We start from the raw sequence: 26980 nt of genomic DNA on the forward strand, positions 1-26980 counted from the left end.
TGGAAAAACGGCTTGAGAGAAATGAGTGCTATGTCTATATAAAGGAAACTGAGGACAATTTTAATTTGATCCAGCTTAGGGATGGAGAGGGGAAGGTGCTGCACTTGGAGAAAACTCTATGAATGTTCACTGATACTGTCTTTTCTAGCACAACTGCTAGCACCAATTTGACTTTTCAAGAACTAAGGTTGCACTTCAAGCACAAGTGCGTGTACATGTGGACAAGGTATTAATGACAGGATCTTCCTCAATCTTTTTCTGCATTGTTGAGATGGTGCCTTTCATTTGGCTTGGGGTAATTTGATCTTCAATTTCCTTCCTTTCCCTCCATCCCTCCCTCCCTCGCTCCCTCGCTCCCTCGCTCCCTCGCTCCCTCCCTCCCCAGGCTAAACTACCTGGCCAGCAACTCCCAGGAACTGTTTCTACATCCCCAGCTCTGGAAATTACAAACTCACAGGAGCCTTTTACATGGGTACTGGGGATGGAACTTGGATGCTCATGCTTGCCAAGCACTTTCCTGACTGAGCCATCTCCCCAGGCTCCTCCAGGCCATTCCTATTTAAAGGCCAGGACCCAGTGAGTCTGTCTCTGATGAAAAAATAGCTTCCATCTTGCCATTCAGCAGGAACCCAGTAACATATGAAGAGAACACACATGTTATGAAGCAAATAGTAACCAACTAAGCCTTTAGACAAATTCTCAGCATGCCCTGCTGTAAATGGAAGTTCTGGCACTCTTGTAATTATTCATTATGGCATCTATATTTAATTTAACAGTATTAAAGTTAATGTCAAAGTAGCAAAACTGGCTACAGAATGGGAAAGGAACTCAATGTTCAAACAGTTTGGTGCATTAAACTCCCAACTTTACGATGGTACATTGCATGACTAAAGGTCTACAGCTCTGGAATATTGTTTCGGGATATGTAAAAGCCATTGGTAAAGTCCCTCTTAGGCTTAATTTTTATTATGTGTATTAAAGGAACGGCTAATTACCACAGGATGGTATAATAGTCCCAGCATGTTTGAGCTGGGACCAAAACAATGGACTTCAGCAGGCCAAACCCCAACCTGCATGTTAAGCTGGGGAAATCATAGCTTTCTGTCTCGTTAACGATTTCCAATGCCATTTTACACTCCACACAAGCATTGTTAGGTCTCAGGCTGTACGTCACGAGCCTCTGATTTCAGCAGTTCAATTACGGAATTGTCTGAGGGAGGAGACAGAACACACCCATACACAGAAGAATAACGTGCTGAGTTCTGTAAGCCCCTGCCCAGCCTCCAACCCAACATTGCCACTGTCCCCATCCACTCACCATGACAGACTCAGAAAACATTTTATGATCATCTGATAAGTTAATTCCTGAAGCACGCTCAGAGGTAATGTGCAGTTCGTTATGCAACTCAGGACTTAAACAGCATAATTACATAACAAACAACCCTATCACCTGGATTTATTCAGCACATTTTGCTAAGCGCAGTAACATTAGCTCATTAATTAATTCTAGTCATCCCTACAGAAGCTGGGGGAGGGCATGCTGTGATGTGTCAGGCGCTGGCATCTCCCCCAGGGACAGGGATGGGAAGGGAAGCTGGCCAGGCCAACAGGTATGCAAAATGCTAATTAAGAATGCTACTTCCTGAGCCAGCAGCCACTCCAATTATACTGTCTCTTCTACACTAATTTAACAAGGGTTTCCTAAGTGGCTACATGATCTGGGAAAGGCCAGGGTTGGGTACTGCAAGGGACACCGAGCCAAGTCAGCAGGAACCATCCTCTCTAGAGAGGTAGCCTAGGTACATCAGAAATCAAGAGTAAAATAAAGCAAAAAACCTGGCCACACTACAGATCGGATGAGTGGAAGATGGGTGTCATATGAATGGGCAAAGAGGGGCTTTTGTTAGTAAGAGGAGACAGAGATACTGGAGTAGGTACCTTAACCGAGACATGGGGAGTCAGGAGCACAGTGCCAGCATGAATAAAACCAACCAGCAAAAGTAACTGATAATGTTAATGAGAATGATAACACCTGGCTCTCAAAGGTTTGCCAAAGGGACTGGAGGTATAGACCCCGAAATACACTCATGAAAAACTGTCAGGACAGGAGAAAAAGAAAAATAATCCATAATAATGGTCACAGATTTGAATTCTTCATTCACATTTATTAGTAACGTAAACAGATATAAAAGATTTCCCCCTGTGGTGCTGGGGAAGGAACCCAGAGCTTGAGAACAAGGCTCTACCACTGAGGCATGCTCCCAGCTCTTCCCAGTGGGGATTCTAGGCAGACAGATGCTCTTCCACTAAGAAACCAGGTAAGAAGTCAGTATGGATGCAAACGCCTGAAGAACACAAGCCCATCAACCTTGGTGGTCCCTCACAGCTGCGTAGCAAGTGCTCCTCTCATATGCACAGGGAACACCCATCAACAGCAGGCAGAACAGCAAACAGGTCCTGATAAATCCAAAAGAACAAATGCCACCCGGCACACGGGCCGACCACAAGGGAGGGAAACATGCCCTGGACCTCCTCTTAAGAACATAGAAAAGGAGCAAATCAAACGCTAAGTAAGCAGAAGTGAGCAGAGGAGATGGGGGAGCAATAAAACTAAAAAGGTGAAAAGGAAAAAAAAATCAATGCAAACAAAGGCAGGTTCTTAAGGGAAAAAAATCATTGAAATTGATTAGCTTCTAGCCAGACTGATCTAAAAAAAAAAAAAAACCAAAAAACAAAAAACCGTTGAATTTACAAACCTCAAGATCAGAAAATGAAAGAATGGATGTTAATATACATGTGCTCGCTCGCTCTCTGTCTCTCTGTCTCTCTCTCTCTCTCTCTGAGACAGGGTCTCACTATACAGTCCTGGCTGGAATGGAAATCAGTATGTAAACCAGGCTGACCTCTAAGGCACAGAGACCCGACTGCCTGTGCCTCCTGACCTGCTGGGATTAGAGGCGTGCACCACCACCACTGGCCCATCCTATAGATTCTAAAAATGGCAGAGTACGCCATTGACAGGCAGAGGCAGGTGGATCTCTGTGAATGAGTTTGAGGTTAGCCTGGCCTACATATTGAGTTCTAAGCCAGCCAGATATATATATATATATATATATATATATATATATATATATATATGTATGTATGTATGTATATATATAGTAAGACTCTTTAAAAAAATAGATGATAGACATACTATAATTATCATCAAACCAATAAATTTGGTAATTTAGATGAAGTGGATCATTCTTTAAAAGTTTCCCAAAGCCAGGTGTGGTGGTGCATGCCTGCAATCCCAGCAGTCTGGAAGGCACAGATAGGCAGATCTATGTAAGATGAAATAATGGCAGTTTTGAAGAGGGAACACTTCCCAGCTCATGAAGTGAGCTCAGAGCCTGAGTGTGGTCAATAATGACAATAATATAAAAACTATATTCTGGATTCCTTACAAATTCAAAGACAAAAATTCTTATCTAATGGATTGATCCAGCCAGTTAGGTATATATGACTGTATGTGTGTGTGTGTGTGTGGTGTGTGTGTGTGTGTGTGTGTGTGTGTGTGCATGTATTTGCTCATTAGGTAGTACTGGGGATTGAACCCCAGGACCTTGTGTATGTTAGGTAAGTACTATACTACTGAACTACATACAGGCCCAGACCAAGTGAGGTTTATCCTAGAAATACAAGATTGATTTAACACTTGAAAACCAACTTTTTAAAAAACAAAACAAAACCATGTTTTGAGAATAAGAAAAAAGTTATATAGTAGTAGAAAAACAAAAACAAAAAGCTGACAAGGTTCAATGCTCCCTCACGATGGAGCTCCCTCACTTTATAAAGGTTCAATGCTCCCTCACGATGGAGCTCCCTCACTTTATAAAGGTTCAATGCTCCCTCACGATGGAGCTCCCTCACTTTATAAAGGTTCAATGCTCCCTCACGATGGAGTTCCCTCACTTTATAAAGGTTCAATACTCACTCACGATGGAGTTCCCTCACTTTATAAAAGGTAGCTACAGGCAGGCGCAAATATCAGCACTTGGGAGAGTGGGCAGGAGGATGTCGAATTTCAGTTTAGCTAGAGATCCTATCTCAAAAAAACAAGCAAAGGAAAGATAGGGAGGGCAGAAGGAGGGCAATAGATTGATGTTATCAAGTTCAGTGACCTAACAAGAATATTTGCCTTTAAAAACAAAAATCAAGTCGGCTGCCGGGTGTTGGAGGCACACGCCTTTAATCCCAGCACTCGGAAGGCAGAGGCAGGCGGTCTCTGTGAGTTCGAGACCAAGCCTGGTCTACCGAGCAAGTTCCAGGACAGGCTCCAAAACAATATAGAGAAACCCTGTCTCAGGGGGGAAAAAAAAAAAGCCCTCAAACAAAACAACCTGTCCAGGTGACAATGGGTTATTCACAGAGATCACAGATTGGAAGCAACTCAAGTGCCCATCAAGAGGTGAATTATTGCACATGTGTTCCATGGGACACCAGCAGCAGCAACATGGATGAGGGCTAAGGAGGCACTGGGTTGCCTTGTAAGCATGAGGATCTGAATTTGAGCACCAGAACACATGTAAAGAGCTGGATACTTGTAAGCCCAGAGACAGGAGGATCTTTGGAGCTTGCTAGTCAGCCAGCTCAGCCTAACTGGCAAGCACCAGCTCCCAGTGACAGACTGTCTCAAACAAACAAACAAACAAACAAACAAACACACACACACACACAAGCAAGCAACAAAAAACCCAAGACCCGCAGCTCCTGAGGAACAACACCTAAGGTTGATCTCTGGTCTCTACATGCACACACACATGTACCCACATCTATGCAAACATGCCAAATGGAACTTCAGTGGACATGGGTACAGCTCAGTCCTAAAATGCTTGCTTTGAACATGCAAGGCTCAGAATTCAATGCCTAACACTACTAGTAAACAGTGTGTGTGTGTGTAATTTTTAATGCTTTTCATAAAATTTTTAATTCTTTTTTACTCTTCACTACCACTGCATGCGGCCCTGGGGACTGAATGCATGCTAGGCGAGCTCTCTACCACTGAGCTACAGCCTCAGTTGCTGTTTACTTCTCATTTTGACATAGGGTCTCATTAAGTTGCCCTGCATGTACTTGAACTCACTTTGTAGCCCAGGTTATCTTTGAACTTGTAATCTCCTGCACTTGGCTTCCAAAGAGCCGGGAACTGTAGATATCTACCATACCTGGCTGCAGCTTTTTATTCTACTTTTAGAATGTGATGTAGACTTTTTAAAAATACACTACTAAAATTGTCCTTGCATACTATACACATAAAATAAGAACATCTTGGGGATATGAATCTCAAATTTTTACTCTTGAGATAAATGGCTATATCTCAGTTGGTAGAGTACCTGCCTAGCATACATAAGGTTCTGGGTTTGATCCCTAGCTTCACACAAACCAGGCCCAGAGCCACAGACCTGTACTCAGGAGGCAGAGGCAGGAAGATGAGAAATTCAAGACCATCCTTAGCCATAACACGAGTCTCTGAGATACAATCTCTGGCCAGTGCTCTGGACTGAGGGATGCAGTAGGCAGGGTGAGCAGGGTACGAGGGGCTCAAAGGCGGGCCAGCTTCCGGATGTACACTTGTTAGGTGTGAGGACAGAGAAGAATCCAGGCAACAACCGCCAAGAAGGCCAGTGCCAAGTTTCACAAGTCACCCAGGACAGTGTGTTTATGCTGAGAAGGAAGCCCATGCAGAGGAACAATCACGACACTGCTGTGACCAGGTAGAGTGGTGACTCAACAGGGGTGGCCACCTCTCAGGAAGTCTGCTTCTGTGAGGAAGGAGGCACATCGTTGGGGCCAGCCTGCGGCCATTTATCCACTCTGGTCAAGCCACTTGCACAGGACTTTGATATAAACATTTTGTTGGGAGTCTCTAACCACTACCCAAGAAGCTGGCATGCCCTTATAAGGTGAAATAGTGTCAAACAGAGGTCCCAGAATTACTGAGGGCACACTGATGGGCTTCATTGATGCTACCAGGATGACAAGCCAGCTTCAGATCTAGCTGGGACTGTTTATGCCAGGGAAGACTTTGGGATGGCAGTTGGGTTTGTGGCAAACAGATCCATTCCATACTGTGAGGGCTTAGAAGCCCCATCTTAAACCCTGGGCCCACGTTTGCACAGATAGCTCTGTAGGTAACACAGGGCTGTCCCTGCTACCAGTTCCAGGATGAATGTGTTCCTTGTGAGCGCCATCCCAGCGATGACATCACACAGAGACAGACTCTACTTTTTGCCAGGACACTCTGGGCTAATGTAATCATACGATTACATAATTAACCCAGCTGTCTCATTAAGAAAATCAACTGGAATTCAGGGCATAATTAGTTATATGACAATTAGCATGCTGATGAGCAACTGATGAAAAGCTGTCTAGATACCCAGCATGCCAGGACCACCCCAGTCATGGCTGGGCTGGGGAAGGGACTGGTGGGATGAGGCCATGCACCCCTGTACGCAAGCACACCCAGGATTCCCTGGGTCAGCTCAGGGGTTTTCAACGCACCAGTACAGCCAAGGGCTTGGGGTAGGCAGGACCAAGAAAAAGAACAGCATGCCGAAGTTGCTGGCACAGACACAGTCATCCACTTTGTAACTTTTACTTCTTGAAAGTGTTTATGGCTAGGTGTTGGGGATAGGGCTCTGTGGGAGAGCCCTTGCTTAGCACGCACGAAGTCTTGAATTCCAAGCCCAATCACACATAAGCAGGATATGATGCACCCGCAGGTGCAATCCTTGAACTCAGAATGTGGAAGGCAGAGGAGTGGGCTATTCTTGGTACACAGTGATGCAGAGGTCAGCATGGACCCCGTGAGACTATCTCAAAACAAAACCAAGAGTTTGTAGTTGGCTGACCACTGTAAAGAGCATGCAACAAGGCACTGAGGTAAAAGATGTGCGAAGTTTGTCTGGTGTCCTTCCTAGTCATGGAGGGTGGAGAAAAGCTGTCCCCTGTCCAGTTTCCAATTCCTCCAGTGTGAAGCGTAACTTTAGGACCAGCTCCAGGCCAAGGAGTTCCAGGCAGCTGAGTGTCTGCCTGTAACCTAAGCTGCACTGTTCCTCAGAAGTTCCTTTTCCCTTTTTGTCTTGGTTTGGTACCTGCTGTTGTTTCTTAGTAACATGAATGGAAATGCCCTCAGAGGACAGACAGGACACCTTTGAGGGGGATCTTATAGGCACTATGCCACTAAAGTCACTCTGCAAGGGTCAAGAGGCACTGGCTTAATTTGCTAACATCAGGAGACCTGGGACACTTGAACTAGACTAGCCCTCTGGAATCAGACTAGAGGCAGCCATGTTTTTCCAGCCTTGAAGGCTAGCACACCAGTGACATGATGGTGTGAAAACCAAGAGGCAGTTCTAACTGACACATCAGACCCTGCCAGCTTTCCCTAGGAATCATATGGCCAACAGGAAAAAAGGAGGAATGGAAAGAACGCTTTTAATTTTATCTGTGGCATGTCCTCACCTAAATGGCCATTTCACCCTTGTGGAGGACCATTAAAAAGGAGACCTCAAGCTTATAGCGTTTGCCTAACATGCTTTGCATTCTGGATTCGATCCCCAGCCTAGCAGCACATAAATAGGTCATGGTGGTGTACACCTGTAATAGAGTAACCCACAAATGAGCTCTTTCTAGGAAGATCTCATTCATGGCTCCAGAAAACCTATGCCATATTGTGATGGTTAATCGTCACTGTCAGTTTAACTGGACTTAGAATCACCATGAAAATACACCTCTGGATTTGACTATGAAGGTATTTCTAGAAAGATTTAACTGAGGACCAGCATCCATCTCTCTCTGCTTCCTGATTGTGGATGTAACGGGACCAGCTGCCTCACACTCTTGCCACATGTCTCTCCTAAAACTGTGAGCCCAAAACAGACCCTTTCTCCCTTAAGTTGCTTTTGTACAGCAACCAGAACAGTAGCCACCACACATGTGCTTTCCAAGACTGCAGGCCAGTTTCCTAGGGCAATCAGGGGAGCTGAGGCAGTTCTTACAGTGTGGGCTGGAGCCCTGTCTCACAAGGCGATGGACAGTTTGTAGTGCTGGTAATGTGCTTCCTAAGGCTTCAACCTTAAATGCTCCCAGACACTGTCTTTGAGTTTAAAGGGCCTCATGGGTAGGAAGTACACTGCCACTGAGTCAGGAGTAAAATATGATGCTTGCATGGAACTCCTAGAAGCCAGGAGAAAATGGGCAGCTTGCAAAGAGATTTTCCCAGGGAGCTTTGTGGCTAAGGCCAAGTTCTGTAGCAGCAGCAGCAATAAACAAGTGGTGGTAGTTTCACCAACTAAGTGTCTTTGTCTCATGTCTAAGGACTTTTTTGTGCCTATGTAGTGTAAGCGTGTAGTAGTCATGTGTGTATGTGTATGTGAGGACACTGGAGGCTGATATCAGACACTTTACTCCTTTGTTCTCTGTGTTGTTTCTTGAGACAAGGTCTCACTGAACCTAGAGCTCACTTGCCTGTTTGTTCAAAAAGTAGAAGAATTATACGCCCACAGCACCACACCTGGATTTTTGAGTGGGTGTTGGAGACCCAAATTCAGGTCCTCCTGTTTGAGTGGCCAGCACTTTACCAACTATGCCATCTCTCCAGTACAAGTCTAAGGATTTGCTTGTTTGTTTTTGGAGACATGGTTTCTCTCTGTAGCCCTGGCTGTTCTGGGATTTGCTCTGTAGACCGGGCTAGCTTTGAACTCACAGAGATCTGCCTGTCTTTGCCTCCCAAGTGTTGGGATGAAAGGCGTGTGCCACTATCCCAAAACCTAGTACTTGGGAGGCTTGGACAGGATTCAGAGTTTCAGGACAGCCTGGGCTATGTAGTGAGTGTGGGGACTCACTACACTTTCAGACTTCATTTCAACACATATTCTTGCACACACATCTCCCCAAAACTACTGCATCAAGAACATTCCAGAACAGATATCCAATCATGTTTTAGCTTTATGAGAACTTTGTAAGTAGGCAGGTAACTGCTCTTCTATGACGCACTGGTAAGTGCAGCTGTCTTACTTAGTCAGGGTGACTATCACTGAGATGAAACACCATGACCAAAGCAACTCAGGGAGAAAGGGTTTAATAGCTTATATGTCCATGCCACTGTTAATCAATTAAGGAAGTCAGGACAAGAACTCAAACAGAGTATGAACTTGGAGGCAGGAGCTGATGCAGAGGCCATGGAGGGTGCTGCTTACTGATTTGTTCTCCATGCTTTCTCAGTCTGCATTCTTAGAGGACCCAGGACCACCAGCCCAGGAGTAGCCCCACCCACAATGGGCTGGATCTGCCCCCCATCAATCACTAATTAAGGAAATGCCCCACAGGCTTGCCTACAGCTCAATTTTAAGGGGACTTTCTCCCAGTTGGAACCCCCTCCTCTAATGACTCTAGCTTGTGTCAGGTTGACATAAAACTAGCCAGTACAGCGACTAAGAAAGTTAGACTGCAAGTGACTACTCTGCTGATTTATGTAGGTCGCCCCCACCCACCCATGCAAACAAATACATTCTCACAGAATGAAAATCTGAAAATCTGAAGTAAGTCACCCACTCAAGGTTAATGACTGGCAGATTATGCATGCCATCAGGAAAATTCCTGCTATGCAGAGCCTTCAAAAGGAGGTCATTCCATAATATCCCAGTTATGGGAGAGGGCCACCCTTTAAAAGCAGAGACATTTGTTTTACTCAAACTGTAGTCACGAAGTATTTTCTCTACTAACCAAAGTGAGTGCAGTGCTGGGGGAGGGGAAGGAAGGGAAGAGTCCCTGTGAGTCCAGGCTTCTACGTGGCGGGCAGCAGGAGGAGCTGGCAGAGGTGAAGTGTCTTGAGTAGCATGTCTTAGACTGTGCCCTTGCCCACAGACATGGACCCAAATACAGAGAGACGACAGCCTGCCTCAAGAGTAGGGAGGCTGAAGCAGAGGGAAGCCCCACCAGGGATCCTCTCAGGTCACAACGCTGGTGAATGGCTGTGACCCTTGCACTCACGAAGTGAAGTGTTAGGAGAACGGATATAAGTCTCAAGGAGAAGTGCAGTGAATTTTAAAAAGACTTCGCCAGGCAAGGCGAGGCCCACTCAAGAGCCTCAGCACTCGCTAAGGCTGGCACATCAGACATGTAAGGCCAGTGCTGCCTGCATGGCAGGTGCTAGGCTATCCTGGGCTACATTAAACCCGGTTTTAAAAAAATAACGAATGGGGACAAGCATGACAGTTCAGCAGGTAAGTGTATTTGCTGACAAGTCTGAGGACCAGAGGTTGACTCCCAAGACTCACATAGTGGGAAGAGAAAAATCAGCTTCTATAGGTTCTAATTTCCATACATGTGATATGGTATTTGTATGGAAGCATGTACACCTAATAAAAACTTTACAAAACAATGAGCGGATAACTAAAAATTAAACTGGCCCCACGGGTGTGACTCTGAGTAAAGTGCCTTCTTGTAGGAAGCCCAAGGCTCTGACTTCTGCAGGAGCTGCCTGCTGGCAGCAGACACCTAACCCAGCACTGAAGCGACTAAGGCTGGGTGGTCATGAGTGCCAGGAGCGTCTCAGTGACAGAGCCAGAACCGGACTCAAGCTGCACCCGGTGGCTCATGCTTTTAACCTCAGGTAGGTAGAGGCAGGTAGATCTTAAAAGAAAAATGAAAACAAAACAAAAACCTCTCAGCCATTGAGGAAATACTAGGGCATATTATTGTAACTGCTGGGATAATGACTAATAATGGCTCAGGGTTATTTTGCAATAAAGGTCTAGTCAGTATATTTAACATGCTGGGATTTTGTTTGATAGTTGATTGTTTTTGCTTTTTGGCGACAGGGTCTGCGCTGGCTGGTTTTATGTCAATTTGACACAAACTAGCATCATCAGAGAGAAGGAGCCCCAATTGAGAAAAATGCCTCCATGAGATCCAGCTGTAAGGCATTTTCTCAATTAGTGATCAATGGGGGAGGACCCAGCCCATTGTGCATGGGGCCATCCCTGGGCTGGTAGTCCTAGTTTTATAAGAAAGCAGGTCATGAGAGCAAGCCAGAGCAGTACTCTCCTTGGCCTCTGGATCAGCTCCTGACTCCAGGTTCCAGCCCTGTTTGAGCTCCTGTCCTGACTTCCTCTGGTAATAATAGAGATGTAGAAGTTTCAACCAATAAACCCTTTCCTCCCCACCTTGCTTTTTGGTCATGGTGATTTGCTGCAGGGTCTCTTTAGAATTCTTTTGATTAGTTTGTGCATGCCTACCTATGGTAGCCAGAAAGAGGCATCTGATTCCTGGAGCTGGAGTTACAGACAGGTGTGCGCCACCTAATGAGGATACTAGGAGCCCAGATGCAGCAAGAGCTGGCATGGAAGGTGTGTACCACCACACTTTTGTTTGGGAGGGGTGGGGGTGAGGGGTGAAAGAGGGTCAAAGCTGGCACAGCCTTTGTCCTCCACTCCTGGTTCAAGAAGCAGCTGGGGTCAGAGGCAGGTGAACACGTAGGGTTAGGGAGATCCCGGCTGGGATGAAGGCAGGACAGCTGTCCAACCAAATGCAGATGCCAAGCATCAAAGTCATAGGACAGGAAACCTGCCAAGCACATGCCCTGGACCCCAAATGGAAGGGCTGTGTCAATGTGTTTGCAGCCATGAAAATCTTTATAGACTGACATAAAAGCTAAATGAAAATTCAGAGAGCTATTAAACCATTCCATGGCAGTGGAAGACAATCTGTTCTGGAGCAGTGGATGCTGTCTGATACTTTAGGGAGTTCATTCCTACGGGAGGTGTCAATCATAGGAGCAAGGTAGAAATTTGACTGAAGAAAGCTACAGACCAGGGAAACCCTGAGAACATACTGTGTTTGGTTTCATGTAATTCACATGCCCTATGGTGAAACTGCTACAGAGGCTTAAACTCTGAGCCTCCTGCCTCCACAATCCTAGTGCTGGGATTACAGAACCACTCATCTGGCTTCAGACAGCACTTTGAAGAAATGATTTGATGCTCATTTGTACATTCTCTGGGCAAAAGTTTACCAAATTTCTACTACACGGCAGACACTGGAGTAGATGCCTGGGAAATGATTAGGGACAAGGCCACATTGTTTGAGTACAGTGTACGAGCAGAGTTACAATAGCAGTGAGACTGCCTGTCTAGCATGCATAGGATCCTGGATTCAATCCCAGCACTTCACAACCCAGACATGCTGGTATATACCTTTAATCCCAGCACTCACTTCACAACCAGACATGCTGGTATATACCTTTAATCCCAGCACTCACTTCACAACCAGACATGCTGGTATATACCTTTAATCCCAGCACTCAGGTTGGGGAGGTAGGAGGGTCAGAAGCTTAAAGTTATCCTCAACTACATATCAAGTTTGAGGGTAGCCCTGAGAGACATGAGACCCTATCTCAAAAGAGAAGGGGGGGTTTGGTTCACAAGAGGCTGAGGTAGGAAGATGGTGAATCCTAAGTCCACCTGGACTACACAGACCTAGACTGTGAGCTTGGAGCAAGTGTCAAGACAAGGTAGACCACTTTAGGATGCAGGGTCCTTCTATAAACGAATCTGCAGGTCTAGGAGAGGTGAACTGAGCTGTGCTTGGGGCACCTGCAATGCGAAGAAGGGAGGTAGGAGTCAGGAGAGAGACATATCCTACAGGTAAATGGCTAGGAGGGTTAGGAGACCACATGGTCCTTGGGTGAGCAGATGGGTGAGAGAAAGTGTCACCCAAAAGAAGCAGGGCCCCAGGGAGAGAACAGTGTCCCTGAGTGGGAACAGGGCCATTAGCCACCCCAGCAGACAGTTCAGGAGACAGCTGGCCATGCAGGCTTTCACTGGGGAATGAGAGCTGGACAGAGATGAAACTGTCACTTTGGTGGCTGCTGAAGACCATTCGGGTCCCTGGTGGGTTCTGTTAACTGCCTACCTAGCTCATGCTTTCTGTGTGCCTGTTGGTGGGCACAGAGCAAGAGAAAAAAAATTGGCCATAAAGCACTTTCCTTTCAGCAGATCCCACAAACAAATAGCAAGAAGAAACAGGGAAGCACAGCTCCAGGTGGCATGGCGGCTGGTGCTGCCTCAGGACCCAGCTCTTCCTGGGGCTGGCAGCACTGCTCTGCCTGAGCTCCTGGCACTGAGCCACAGGGGCACGTAGCCGGCATACCTGTCCGTCTCCCCAAGCTTCCTGTTAACATGAATTCTGTCTCTCTGGAGTAGAACTCAACATGTCCACAAGTCCTGTATCCACTAGACTGAAGCCTAAAGCCCACAGACAGGGAGGGCTCCTGGACCCCTGCCTGGCTGGGTGGCTGTCAATAAATGAGGCGCTATTGACCAGGCCTTTCCTGGAAGCCTCAGCCTCAGGATTACCTCATCTAAGCGATCGCCAGACTGCATGGCCCAGGTGGAGCAGCCCAGCCCCGCTCCCTAGGTAACTCACAGCATGTGTAGCACACTGAGGGCGGTGGTCTCACTGGGGTGCAGGCATGCTCTTTGACATAGAAAACTTCTTTGAGACAGACTCTTCCGGAGACCATGCAGCCCTGAACTTGATGTGCAGACAAGAGCGACCTTAAAAAATCCTGACCTTCCTAACTCCCCCCCCCCCAGCCCAGTGCTGGGGTTACAGGTCTTTACTGCAGTGTCTGGACCCAAACCCAGGGCTTCGTGCAGGCCAGACAGGCACTCTGTCAACTAAACTACATTCTCAACTCCAAAACAGGAAATTTTATTTAGTCCGTCTTCATGGTGAGCCGTGAGCTTTAATTCTCTAGCTCAGCGGTTCTCAACCTTCCTAACGCTGTGATCCTTTAACACAGTTCCTCATGTTGTGGTGACTCCCAACCATAACATTATTTTTGTTACTACTTCATAACTTTAGTTCTGTTACTGTTGTTAGCTGTAATGCAAGTATCTGATATTCAGGACATCTGATATGCTACCCCCACAGGGGCCATGACCCACAGGTTGAGAGCTGCTGACAGCTCAAGCTTGGCGTTGTGGTACACACCTCTATCTCTAATGATTGGGAAACTGAGACGGGAGGATTGTGGTGAGCTAGAGATCAACTTGAACTATGCCGAATTTGAAGACACTCTTAGATAAAGAGTACAACCCAGCCTCAAAAAACAAGCATGGGCCCTTGAGATGACTCAGTGAATAAAGGTGCTTGCGGGACCCAAGTGTGATCCCAGGATCCACCCTATAGAAGTGGAGAACAGACAAGCTGTTCTGACGGACACGCGTGCTCTGTGGTACACACACATGCGCACATGCACACAACAAATAAATGTAGAAGTAAACAGAATTTTCCAGCCCCAAATGATAACTATGAAAACATGAAATATATAAGTTCTTTATATATTACTTTAGTGAGAAAAAATCTACTTGTGTTCTATGAGAAACTAAGGCAGAAAATAATTTCAGATAAAGAATTCAATAACCTGTTAAGTGATTATTACTTAGCTGGGAAACTTCACTAGGGGGAAATCCTGGTAGGAACTTGACTCTTCCCAGAATATGGTTTAGTTTGAGAATGGCAGCTGAGGTCTAAATGAAAGTAGATCTCTGGTGTACACAAAACAATAATTCTCCAGTTTGACAGGCCCCAGGTCTCGTCTGGAACACCCTTCCCTGTGGAAACCTGTAATGATGGCAGCAGCAGGAGGGACCAAGACAACACTTGGAGAATGAATGGAATGGAAATGGTGGTACTTTTCCTATAAACCCTGCACCCTGGGAGTCAGTGTGGACATCACAAGGTTGAGAGAAAACATTCTCAGATGCCTTACACGTCAGAGAAGCAAGTTGTTAATATGTACAAGGTCCTGGGGAGTTCAATCCCTAACACTGAAAAGTAAAATAAAGGGGAAAAAAAGAAAATTTAAGAGGTGCCCATCAAATTGGCGACACTGGAGGAACAGTGTGCTGGTTAGTTTTTGCCAACAGGATACAACTTAGAGTAACCACGGGAAGACAACTTGCCCCTGTGGGCAACTGTATGGGGTATTTCTTGATTAGTGATGAATTTGGGAGAGTCCAGCCCACTGTGAGTAGTGTCACCCGTGGACAGGTGGCCTGGGTTGTACAAGAAGGCAGGCAGATCGAGCCATGGAGAATGAGCCAATAGGCAGTTTTTCTCCATGGTCTCTGTTTTGGTTCCTGTTTCTAGGTTCTCCTCCTAAATCCTCTCACTGATGTACTGTGATCAGGACATATAAGTCAAATAAATTGTTTCCTGCCCCAAATTGATTTGGTCACAGTTCTACTACAGCAACGGAGAAGCAAACTAGGACATGCAGTGTACTCTGGGTACCAAATAACCCATTTATAATACAGAAGCCTTCTTGTGGGTCTTGGCAACAGTTTTCAGAAAAAATAATCACGTACAAACTCTTACAGAAAATCATAAGGTCGGAATTTAGAACTCAGAGCATGATAAATAACTAAAGCAATAAAAAGTGTACCGTGGGAAAGCATTCTCCACTACTATGTCATTCCCCATTTTAGAGAAGAGAAAACTGACTAGCAATGGCCTGACTTACCTGGAACATCAATCAGTCTCTTGTACACAGTCAGGAAGGCTGCCTCTGCTTCTTTGCTTCTTTTACTCAGTGCATCAATCTGAAAGGAAAGTAGACAAGAGATAATTCAAAATGCGTTGAGGTAACCTAGAACTCCCAATGCTCCTGCTGCAGCCTCTTACCGCACATATTTGCTTATGTTCTAGTGTGGAACCAAAGTTAAGATCTCATGGATAAGGCTATTGCAAGTCAGGGACTCGGGAGCAGTCAGCAAAGGTCTTAGGAAGAAAGCTCAGATATACACACATGGCACTCCTTGGCTATGACTCTGGATGAGTAAGTGGGGTCAGAATCTAAGAGGCCATCCGTGTACACGAAGGAGGATAACATCTGTAAACACCACAGTACACACTACTGTATATACCACAGTAGCAGATACCCAGGAAGAGGCTGGGAAAGGTAGACCATTTGAATCTTTCTGTCCTCATTCCAGAGGACAAGTGAAAGGCATTTTCCAATGGGAAAACCTGGAGCATGCTGAGTCAGTATGAGGCACAGAACAAGGTAAATAAAGGACATTGCTGGGGTTTCCAGTAGGCACTGGGGGAGCGGGGGAGGCTCTATGTCTGTTGTATGTCTTACGACCTGACCCAGCTGAGCTCATTTCCCTCAGCCAATGTCTACATATCACAGAAAGGTGAACTAGGAAACCCCAAGCAGACCGGACACTCATCCAAGGAGCTTCATATTTACCTCCAGCACACAGCTGCCAAGCCAACAGCCGGCTTTCGCTCCTGAAGCAGCAAGACTTCACACGCACTAAATTCATAGCAGTTCAGGAAGAGGACCTGGAATTACAGTTTCCTGCTGGCCTTGCTCAGGATCACTCTCTCTCCCCCATGTTATTAAGAGGCAAAAGATGGGTCTTAATTATAGGGCCTCTCGCCTGGGTCAGGCAACAGTCTGTTACGGGCTGAGAGTAATCTGAGAAAGGAGGGTGAATGCTGAGGAGTGGGGTACACAGGCTCCTAGGTCTCAGGAGATCTAACACAGGACAGGCAGAGACACTGCAAACAGCAGCAGCTTCTAACAGGCCACACTCCAAAGTCAACATCTCAAGTCACCTGTTTAAAATTCAGACCCTTTCTCCCTTCATAAAACAAAATTGTAATTTGGTGTGTGTGTGTGGGGGTGTCCCAAAATAATCCACAGGGCAAACACTCCTTTTCTTTCCTGTCTGTCCAGGGTCCCCTGTAGTCCATGCTGGCCTCGAACTTACAATGTAGCTATAAATGAAATTGAACTCTACCTCTACCACAAGTGCTGAGAAAGGCATCCAACACCATGATTGGCTTGCCCTAGAATGGAATACTTCTTACACACCTAGCTGCCTTTGTGCCTTGATTCCCACACTGGCTCCAGAAACCATTTCCCAAGTGCTCTTACTAAGGGCTACTAAAGTGGCATCCCCTCTAGTCTCTGTGGAAGTTGTTTACATGACTATGTGGGGTGTGAATTATATCTCTGGAACCACCTAAGAGTCCTAACCCCTGTTGAGCACGCATGCCTTTAATCCCAGCACTCTGGAGGCAGAGGCAGGCAGATCTCTGTGAGTTTGAGGCCAGCTTGATCTACAGGGAGAGTTCCAGGACAGCCAGGGCTGTTAAACAGAGAAACCCTGTCTTGAAAAAGACCCCCCCCCCGCAAAAAAAAAAGAAAAAGTAAAACAAAAATGACTCCTAACCCCTCACAGCCATGCAATGGTCAGGTTCTGAGGTGATAAAGAAAAAAAATCCCTGAACCTAACAGGACGTTATAAAAGGGTAACTTGGGGGCTGGGCAGATGGCTAGGATGGCAAATTTGCAAGCACAGGACTTGAGTTTGATTCCCAAATACCCGTGTAAGTAAGTGGGGCACCATGCTGAAGGCTTGTATTTCCCGTGCTGGAGAGGCGGAGACAGGAGGATTCCTGGGGCTTACTGGCTAGCCAGCCTTGCCTGCTTGTTGAGTACCAGGTCAGCCAGAGACCAAGTGGGAATCTTAAAAGGAAAGGGTAGATGGGGGTCTAAGAAACAACTCTCAGGATTACCCTCTGGCTTCCACATACTGCACAATACACAACACATATAAACACACCCTCCCCCAAGCATGAGTCAGTGATCGAGCCAGTGCGCGCGCGCGCACACACACACACGCACAGTAAAAAGGAGGGGGACACAGACATGCTGTCACCAATAAAATGACACAAAAAACACCACCTGTTTTAGAATAAAAACTAAGCAAACTTTCCTGTGCCATGAGTTTACAGCTTGGTTTTGGTCATGACCCACACTTTTTATAAAAAGAAATTGCCTTGCCGGGTAACTTTCACCTTGTTCATGTGTTTCTTTGTACAACGCTGGAATATTTTGTTTTGTTTTGTTTTTTCCTGACAGACACAGGAAGCCAGAGGCTGGGGTGCTGCTTCTACACACCAGGGACATCGTCTGCCACTGCCTTGTTCTCCAAAAGGAAGCAGTCCTGGTCAGACTCTGACCCTGTCCTTTAGTCTCAGGACTGTGAGGCAACCATTTCTGTGTCTAAGCCACTCTGGCAGCTCTAGGACACCAACTCCGAGTCTGTGGTTCTAAGTGCACCTTCCTTTGACTCTAACACAAATGCAGTAAATTCAAATCCAGTCCCAAAACAACAAGGGTAGGCAGTGGGTTTAAACCATCCATGAAGAAAGTAGGTGTGGCATGTTTTTTCCTTTCTCTTCTTCCAGGACAAGGTCTCACGTAGTTCAGGCTCCTCTTGAATTCACTATATAGCTGGGGAAGACCTTGAACCTCTTGATCCTCTTGCCTCCACAGGAATGCTTCCATGTCCGGTTTATTCAGAGCTGGGGGTCGTACCCATGACTTCACGTATGCTTGGTGAAAGTTCTAACAGCTGAGTTCCTAGCTGAGGCTGCCAGTTCCCTGGTAAGCCTTCCAAACAATCTTGACTAATCAGGGCATTCTGAGAACTCTGGCAGCCTTTCTGTGCTCCCCTTCTTCTGCCTCCTCCCCATGGCTGCTGTCCCCAGCTCGTCTTTCCTGGGTGGCTGCTCTTGGTGGCTGTTCACAGCCAGGGCTGCACACTTCAGCACTTTCTGTTCCCAGGGTTTCACCTGAGCCTTCTTGCACATTTCCAGGCAAAACAGAAGAATACCCACGCCCAAGCCCACTTCCTCTAGTTTCAGTCCAGACTTCCCTGTGGCTGGCAGAGTTCCAGGGAAGAGCAGTTCCAGGGAGGAAGTGGTAGAACTTTGGGGCTGACTGACTGACCAGAACTGCCTGGGGCTAGAGGTGACAAACCCCACCTGCCAGGGCTGAGCAAGGAAGTGACCTAACTCTGTCCAACACAGAGAAGGACCAAGTGACGTTGACTTTGCTCCCTGGAAGAGCAAGCCTGCAGGTGTCTGTGAAGCGAATTTACCCGATCCCATCCCATCCTCATGTGTCACTATGTTCCCCGGGTGGTGACACACAGGCACGGCGGCTCTGGGAGTGAGCTTTAGCAGAGTGTGGAATCAGGTTCCCAGGTTATACCTTCGGGCTCCTTGTGTACTCATGGGCCTGAGGTGGTAATTCTATCTACTGTTCCCACCCTGTAACAGCAAAATGAGCAAGAGGGAAAGACAGTGACGGCCGTGAGGACCAGACTAGGTTGGATCGTGAGATCACACAGGCCTTGCCTGGTCACCTGTAAAAACTGTCCTGTTCCACGAGCTTCCTGTTCTGTTTGGGGCTCGCCTCCTGCCACGCCTCCCCCTTCAGTCACACCCAGTCACTCCCTGTTCTTGGGAGTACCGAGCAATTTCCACTCAGCCTAGAAGGCGCCTCACTGGAATGTTCTACTGATCCCTGAGGCTGGGCTCACATCCACCTATAAATTGAGGCCACTCCCACTATCATAGAGGATCAGACCGTCCAGAGAGCCAGGGCTACAGACCAGACTCCCCACCTCCAGGAGATCCCCGAAAGGACATCCTTGCTGCTCTTTCTCAGAGTGGAAACTCACACGCAGTGAGCAACTGTTTCACCCGCAGGAGACAGCTGATGGTCTGGGACTTGTCTTCATGGCATTCTGAAGTCGGTTCATGTGAAAAGGGCTGTTTGTGGCATAAGCAAAAGCACCTGTTTTTTTGGGACACAGTCACTGAAAACATAGTTTCCCACCACACACATCTGGGCATTGTTCTACAAATGAGACAACCCACCCCCAGCAACATGACCAGAGGCTTCCACTATACATTTCTTCCTTTAGTCTAACGTTGACTCATGGATAAACGTAGCCCAGAATGGCCTTGAATTTGACATGTAGCCAAAATATGATACTGGATTTTGTTTTATTTTGTTTTTATGACACAGGGTTCCTCTGTGTAGCACAGCTGTCCTGGAACTAGATTTGTAGGCCAGGCTGACCTCGAACTTACAGAGATCTGCCTCCCTCCCTCCTGAGCGCTGGGATTAAAGGTATGTGCCACCATTGCCTGTCTGATACTGGATCTTTGATCCTCCTGCCTCCTTTACAGGAGTGATAAGTTCATAGTGTGCGACTCCATACCCAGTTTATGCAGTGCCAGTAATGGATTCCAGTGCGAGGCAAGCACTCTACCAACCAAGCTAGAGGTCTAGTTTGTTCCACTGTACTTGACAGCTACGAGTCTGTATTGAAGACTGTAACGCTGTGTTACGCTAGTTCAAACAGGAGAGTAATATAATGTTCCCAGAGTTATCAGGCTGTTTATTCCTGTATGATGCCTTAGGAAGCTATGATTCTTTTATTCCAAAGTTGACAGTATAGCTGAAGTTCCAAGAATAATATATAGACAGCAAATCAATTTTGTACATGAAAGATCTATAACAATCAGTGGCAGAAACAACCTTTTCCATGGTCCTGGGCATCGTGGCACAACCCCTCTGCCCCAGCACCTGGGAGGTAGAGGCAGAAGGAACAAGACCATTCTTGTCTACATGCTGAAATAAAAGCCAGTCTGGGCTACAAGAGAAAAAGTCTCTCTTTCTCTAAAAGCCAGAAGAACTTCTTTTTAACATAGAGGCCAGGGAATATTGTGTAGGAGTTAGCTCTCTCCCTCCATCATGTGGATTCTGGGGATAAAATTCAGGTCATTAGGCTTGCTGGCAAGTGAGTGCCACTACTCTCTGAGCCATCTTGCTAGCCCAAGTTGCCTGTCTATTTTTGGATGAGGAAAGTGTGTTTTAGCAAAAATCTGAAAAAAGATGTTGCCATCAATATTGAAACGGGTAAGAGTGAGAGTCACAGCAGAGGTGTGCAGACAATCAGACTGGTAATTAGCTGTGCTGTTTGCAGGGCCCTGACTCAGCACCGACACTCCATTTCAGCATCAGCTGTGAGGCTGGAGGATTGCTGCCTGCCGTCTCCCAAAAGCTCAACCAGAACTGGAAGGTAAGCTGCAGAGGACTGACCACAACACCAGCGGCAGGATGTGATCAGACTGCCTGCCTCACTCACTAGTTCCTTCATTCCTTCATTCCCACCATGACAACAGTGAGGGGGTTCACAGTCCCCACCTCGCAGAGGACTTTTACTTTAGAAAAACCAGGGGATAGATATGTAAAAGTATTCTCAGAGAGCAAAACAGTTGGTGGTCCAGCATGCACAAACCCAGGGTTCTATCCCTAGTACCTGATAAACTGGCCATGGTAGTAGACGCCTGTAATCTTAGCACTAGGAAGGTGGAGGCAAGAGCATCAGAAGTGTATGGTCACCTTTGGCTACATAGTGAGTTAGAGGCTTGCTTAGGACATATGATACCCTATGTCAAAGAGACAATAAACACAATGTTAAGCAAGATTTCACAATGTAAGAACAATATACAAAAATCCTTCCTTTTCTGCAATTTTGAGGTAAGATCTCACTATACAGCCTAAGCTGCTCTCTAAACTCACAGTCCTCTTGCCTTTACCCCTCTGAGTGAGGCTAGGATTACACATGTGCAGTGCCATGCACAGACCAAAGTCACTTCTCTCTAACACTAACAGTAAGCATCTGAAAGTGACATTAAGAAAAACAATTCCGGCTGGGCGTTGGTGGCGCACGCCTTTAATCCCAGCACTGGGGAGGCAGAGACAGGCGGATCTCTGTGAGTTCGAGGCCAGCCTGGTCTACAGAGTGAGTTCCAGGACAGCCTCCAAAGCCAAAGAGAAACCTTGTCTCACAAAAAAAAAAAAAAAAATTCCAATTGGGCAGTAGTGGTCCATGCTTTAATTCCAGCACTGGGGAGGCAGAGACAGGAGGATCTCTTTAAGTTTGAGACCAGTCTAGTTTACAGAGTGAGTTCCAGGACAGCTATGGCTACATAGAGAAACCCTGGCTCGAAAAACAAAACAAAGAAACCAACAACTCCTGGGGCTGGAGAGACAATGCTAATGCCAGACATGGAAGATCTCCCTATAAGTTGCTGGTGGGGGAGACACCTCCCTATACACAACAAACTATACAGGCTATATCCATTGCTCTTAGTTGTCCACCAGAGTCACACGGTATGACCCTATAGAGGAAGACACACCAGTTTTAGTTGCAAGACATAGAGCTTCCTCCCTGCTGGGTGGCTATCAAAGTGTCAAAGATGTTCTGCAGACTCCTGGTGGAGAAAACCCATCGATGGACTCTCTGCAAGCTACACTACGAATGTGCTACACAGTGTGTGCCTACTGGTGTAAGAATTGCATGGCAGTTCTCTGGTTAGATTTGAGGCCTGCTCCATAGGAAGGAATTCATGCTGGCACTGTAGAGCTGTTCAAAAGCTCATGGCTTGGAAGGTCACAGACCCTAATGGGTTACCGACCACTGTTGTTGCCTTTTAAATATTTAAATTTATAAATATTTATATTTATACCCATAGATTGGTGCCATCCTAGACTTGTCAGAAACGCTTCTTTCTGCATAGGCAGCAGTCAACCACTGCGGAGGTTCACACCTGGTTAGCATGCTGAGAATACTGACTGCTGAGTGCTTAGCCCCAAAGAAGACAATCTGATGAGCCCCTCCAAGGCTCCATCTCTGGGAGGTGGAGTCAGAAAAAAATGCAAGAGCAAGAGGAGGTGTGCTGTGAAGAGTCTTCCAGATATTACTTAGGAACCCACAGCAGTTATGGTTGCCACATAAGACCAAGCCAGGCAACACTCCAGCATGTGTGGGGAGGAGCTCATAGCTCTCCGCCCCTAGCTGAAGAGCTATTGGCACTTGATGGCTTCTGGGGGAGGGAGCTCAGTAACTCTGGGGCAGGGCTAGTTGGGAGGTTGCCCAGGTTCCACTGCATGGCCCCATGCACACTCAGATGGCACTTATTGGGTTCAGTGGATATTAACAGCAAAACGAGGACATTTCAGAGGGAAAGGAAGGCACTGAGGGTTTGAGGAAGAGTGGGAAGGGCAGACTTGGGACAGATATGATCAAGATACATGGCAAAGCTCGGCATAGTGCCACATGCCTTTAATCCCAGCACTAGGAGGCAGAGGCAAGCTGATCTCTGTGAATTGTACATTGAGTTCTAGGCCAGGCAGAGTTATATGGTAAGAGGAAGTCAAAAAAAAAAAAAAAAAAGAAAGAAAGAAAAAGAAAAAGAGGAAGGAGAAGAAGAAAATTACATTGTAAACATGTATGAAATTGTAAAAGAATTTCTTTAAAAAGTATGAAATTTTCTCCGGAAACGATGAAACATTGCAAAAAGACACTACATTAAATGGAGGTCTCTGCTGAACTGAAGACTTAATACTCTGACAATGGCAATAGGCACAAAGCTGAGTTTCCGAGTCAACTGCACTCCAAAATCCCAACTGGCTTCATTGCTGAAAATGAAATCATGAAATCTGTGTGGAAATGCAAGGGCCTCAAACACACAAAATATCTCGAAACTGGAAAAAGTTGGAAGACTTACATTTTACAGTTGACAAATTACCAAAAACCACATTAACCAAAATTGAGGTATTGGCATAAGGAAAACCATATAGATCAATGAAGGGTGAGCAGAGCCAGCAAGAAATATTTACATCATGATGAGCTACTTAGTTTGATAATGAGATCATCCAATGGCAGAAAAAGGGCTTTAGTTTTGGAAGTGCTAGGGATTGAACTCATGACTTCACACATACTAGGCAGGGGCTCTACCCCTGAGTCACACTCCAGCCCCTCACTGGGAGATTCTAGGCAGGGGCTCTACCACTGAGCCACACCCCAGCCCCTCACTGGGGGATTCTAGGCAGGTGCTCTACCACTGAGCCACACCCCAGCCCCTCACTGGGGGATTCTAGGCAGGTGCTCTACCACTGAGCCACACCCCAGCCCCTCACTGGGGGATTCTAGGCAGGTGCTCTACCACTGAGTCACACCATACCCCAAGCAGCTTATCATGTTTTCAAGTGATCTGTGATCAAGTTCACTCTGGGAACCTGACCTTTGGCCATTTAATCCTTGGTGTCAGTCTCATTCATAGAATGAGTTGATGGGACATTGGGGAAACCTAAAGAACATGCAGATGTAGTTTTACCAAAGGAAGATCTGTAGAGAATCTGGCATGCTACTCATTGAAATTTGACCATGTTTAACCAAATCTATGTGACTAGTATTAATTTTAACTAATTAAATATAAAGCCAAGCAATTTTAGGCTTGTAAGGGAAGCGGTATTAGTTTATTCTTATATCCAAATACTGTTTCCTTTCCTTTTTTCCTTTATTCCCACACTGCCTTCTCCTCCCCTTTCCCCTTGAAACATGGTTTCTTATAGCCTAGGCCAGCCTGGAACTCTCTAGGTAGTTGAGGATGTCCTTGGACTTCTGATCCTCTTGGTGCTGGGATCATGTGCTGCCACCAAGCCAGGTTTATAAGTACTGTTTCTAATTGTCATCTAAATCTATTCCATTAAGCACTCATGTTCATCATTTGAGGTGGCAGAGGCATTGAGAGGTCAGCTGATTTGGCCAAGGTCAAAGTCAGGGGCACTGGCCTTAAACTGTCTAACTTTAGGCCTAGTACTCTTATCCTGATACCCATGAGCTGCATTAAGTGCAGAAGCTGACAGAAGATAAAGCCTTTTTACTGACAGGGGATGTTTTTAATGTATACAGTAGACGTGTAACTTCCATCCTGGTAGATGTCCGTCTTTCCATCCATCTGTCCTAGCCATCTGTCTGTCAACTTGACATAAGCTAGAATCATCTATGAAGAGGAACCTCAATTGAGAAAACACCTCTATAAGACAGGCTTGGAGACAAGACTGTGGGGCATGTTATTGATTGATGATTAATGTGGTGTTGCCACCGCTCGACAGGTGGCCCTGGGTTCAATAATTCAGGCTGAAAAAGACACAGAGAGCAAGATAGTAAGCAGCACTCCTCCATGGTTTCTGCCTACAGGTTCCTTCCTTTGAGTTCCTGTCCTGGCTTCCCTTTATGATAGACAGCAGGCTGTAAGATAAACCCTTCTACAATAATACATAAAATAGAACACCATTTTTCTGTTTGATCCGTGCACCCTTGCCAATTCCAATCCATTCAGTTACCCATCTATCCATCCCATTTCATGAACCTTCTCTACACACCCACGTAATCCATCCAACCTCTTAACCACCCAGCTAGAACCCTCCCTCTGCTTATCACTCATCTTATTCATTCCCCTTTATCCACTCGTCATAGACACCCAACCACTTCTTTCATGAACTCTTCCGAACCCACCTACCCATTCAGTTATCCGTCTGTCCATCCATCCCTCCATCCACCCTATTCACCAATATCTATCTATCAGTCCATCTACTCTCTTCCATATCCATCCATCCATGGCCTTCATCTACCTTTACCAACAACCATTCATTCATCCCACCATCTACCCATCCATCCTCACTCATATAAACCCATCTGTCCACTCCAAAGAGCATCCCTCTACCTCATTTACCAATGCATCCGACTAACCCACCCATCTGTCTTCACCTAACCACAACCATCCCTCCCTCCCTTCCTCACTCCCTCCCCCTCCCTTTTCCTTGCATTCTTTATTTAATGAGGGTCTACTATGCACAAGGACTGTGTAACATGGGACCACACTGCCATTAAACTTTATGAAGACAGTATCTACATGAATCTTTCTGCCATTGCATATCAAGGTCTACTTCAGGTATGGCTTGGCACACAGATATCACTGATTTAAAGAAAGGATATGCAAACCTTGTCTTTGAGAACTCAAAGTCTAGACAGAAGACTGACTTTGAGAGTTGTGACTTGGTGAGGCAGGATTACAAATCCACCATGAATCAAACAGCGGTGGGGCTGGGGTGAGCCTTGCTTTGCTGTCAGAATCACCAAGTAATAAAGAATCTGATTCCCACATGATCAAGTAAAACAGACATGTCCCAACGTGCCAAGTCTGCCTTGGTTCCCCTGGGTGCTGGATCACACGGGTCTCTGGATCACACGGGATCTGGCTTTCTTGTCTCAGGACACCAATCTCTGTTACCTGAGGTTCTCTGTGAACACTACCAATATTACACCCCCCTCACTCATGCTTTCGAAGCTCTCTTTTTGTCTGTTTCCAACAGTTCAGGCCGATTCAACAAAACTTCTCAACTATCTTCCATGAGCTTGGCTCTGGGAGACATCAGAGTCCCTGAACACCCTCATGGAGGAGCAGGGCTGGTCCTCACTTAACTTTAGGCATACGGAGACTGCCAGGTGCCTGTTAGGCAGCTGGGAGCCAGATTCACAGCAGTTTCCCAGCTCAGAGGCCAAATGACAGCTGGGTAGAGCACACCCCACTTGGATACCCACTGTAAACATCCAAGAAATCTAGTGATGGCTACCGAGAGGACGTTAAAAATAATTACCCTCTGAAAATATTAGATTTGCTCTGGATTGTTCATTACACACAATGGTTTAATAGGACTTTTATTGAATAGCTGCAGAGCTCTGGGCCGAAATCAATTTGCCGTACACGTGGAATTTTGATGTGTGCTGTTGACTTCCCCAACACGGAGCAATTTGTAATAGCTTTGGCTCGCTGTTGTTTTCAAAGCTCCCTGCTACATCACAAGCATTTATTTCTGACCACAAAATTACATTTATTCAACAGAAAGCAGCTCCGGGTCTTTAAGAGGTTAACTTCTGGAGTGCTTGGCTGCTCTCCAGCGCTGAGGAGGAGCGCGGGCGCAGTGGCCCCCTGTATACAGGGGCGGCAGCGCCAGGCGGGCGGCCGTGATTAATTGAGTGCTGAGTGCGCGCCTTTCCACATGCGAGCTGCTCAGGCCCCGGCTCCCATAGATCATGGACTCGGCCTCAACATATCTGACTAAAATTGAATTTGGCTTCTCTCTCAACCGTTCATTTCCTATGTTATGCAAGGTTATATCCTTTTCTGCTTGAGCAGA

The 26980-nt window shown here is 46.4% G+C and overlaps 1 protein-coding gene across 11 annotated transcripts in view; it reads right to left on the minus strand.

Moving 5' to 3' along the window:
- The window catches only part of Cux1 (cut like homeobox 1), a 327582-nt gene that overhangs the window by 129315 nt on the left and 171287 nt on the right, over window positions 1-26980 (minus strand). For all 11 annotated transcript variants that reach the window (XM_005080392.4, XM_005080393.4, XM_040731284.1 and 8 more), the window contains one exon: window positions 15578-15656. In XM_005080392.4, coding sequence (XP_005080449.1) covers window positions 15578-15656 — 79 coding nt within the window. The remainder of the gene's footprint in view (window positions 1-15577; window positions 15657-26980) is intronic.

Source organism: Mesocricetus auratus, unplaced genomic scaffold (genome assembly GCF_017639785.1).
Source record: "Mesocricetus auratus isolate SY011 unplaced genomic scaffold, BCM_Maur_2.0 Super-Scaffold_100025, whole genome shotgun sequence".
NCBI classification, from domain to species: domain Eukaryota; kingdom Metazoa; phylum Chordata; class Mammalia; order Rodentia; family Cricetidae; genus Mesocricetus; species Mesocricetus auratus.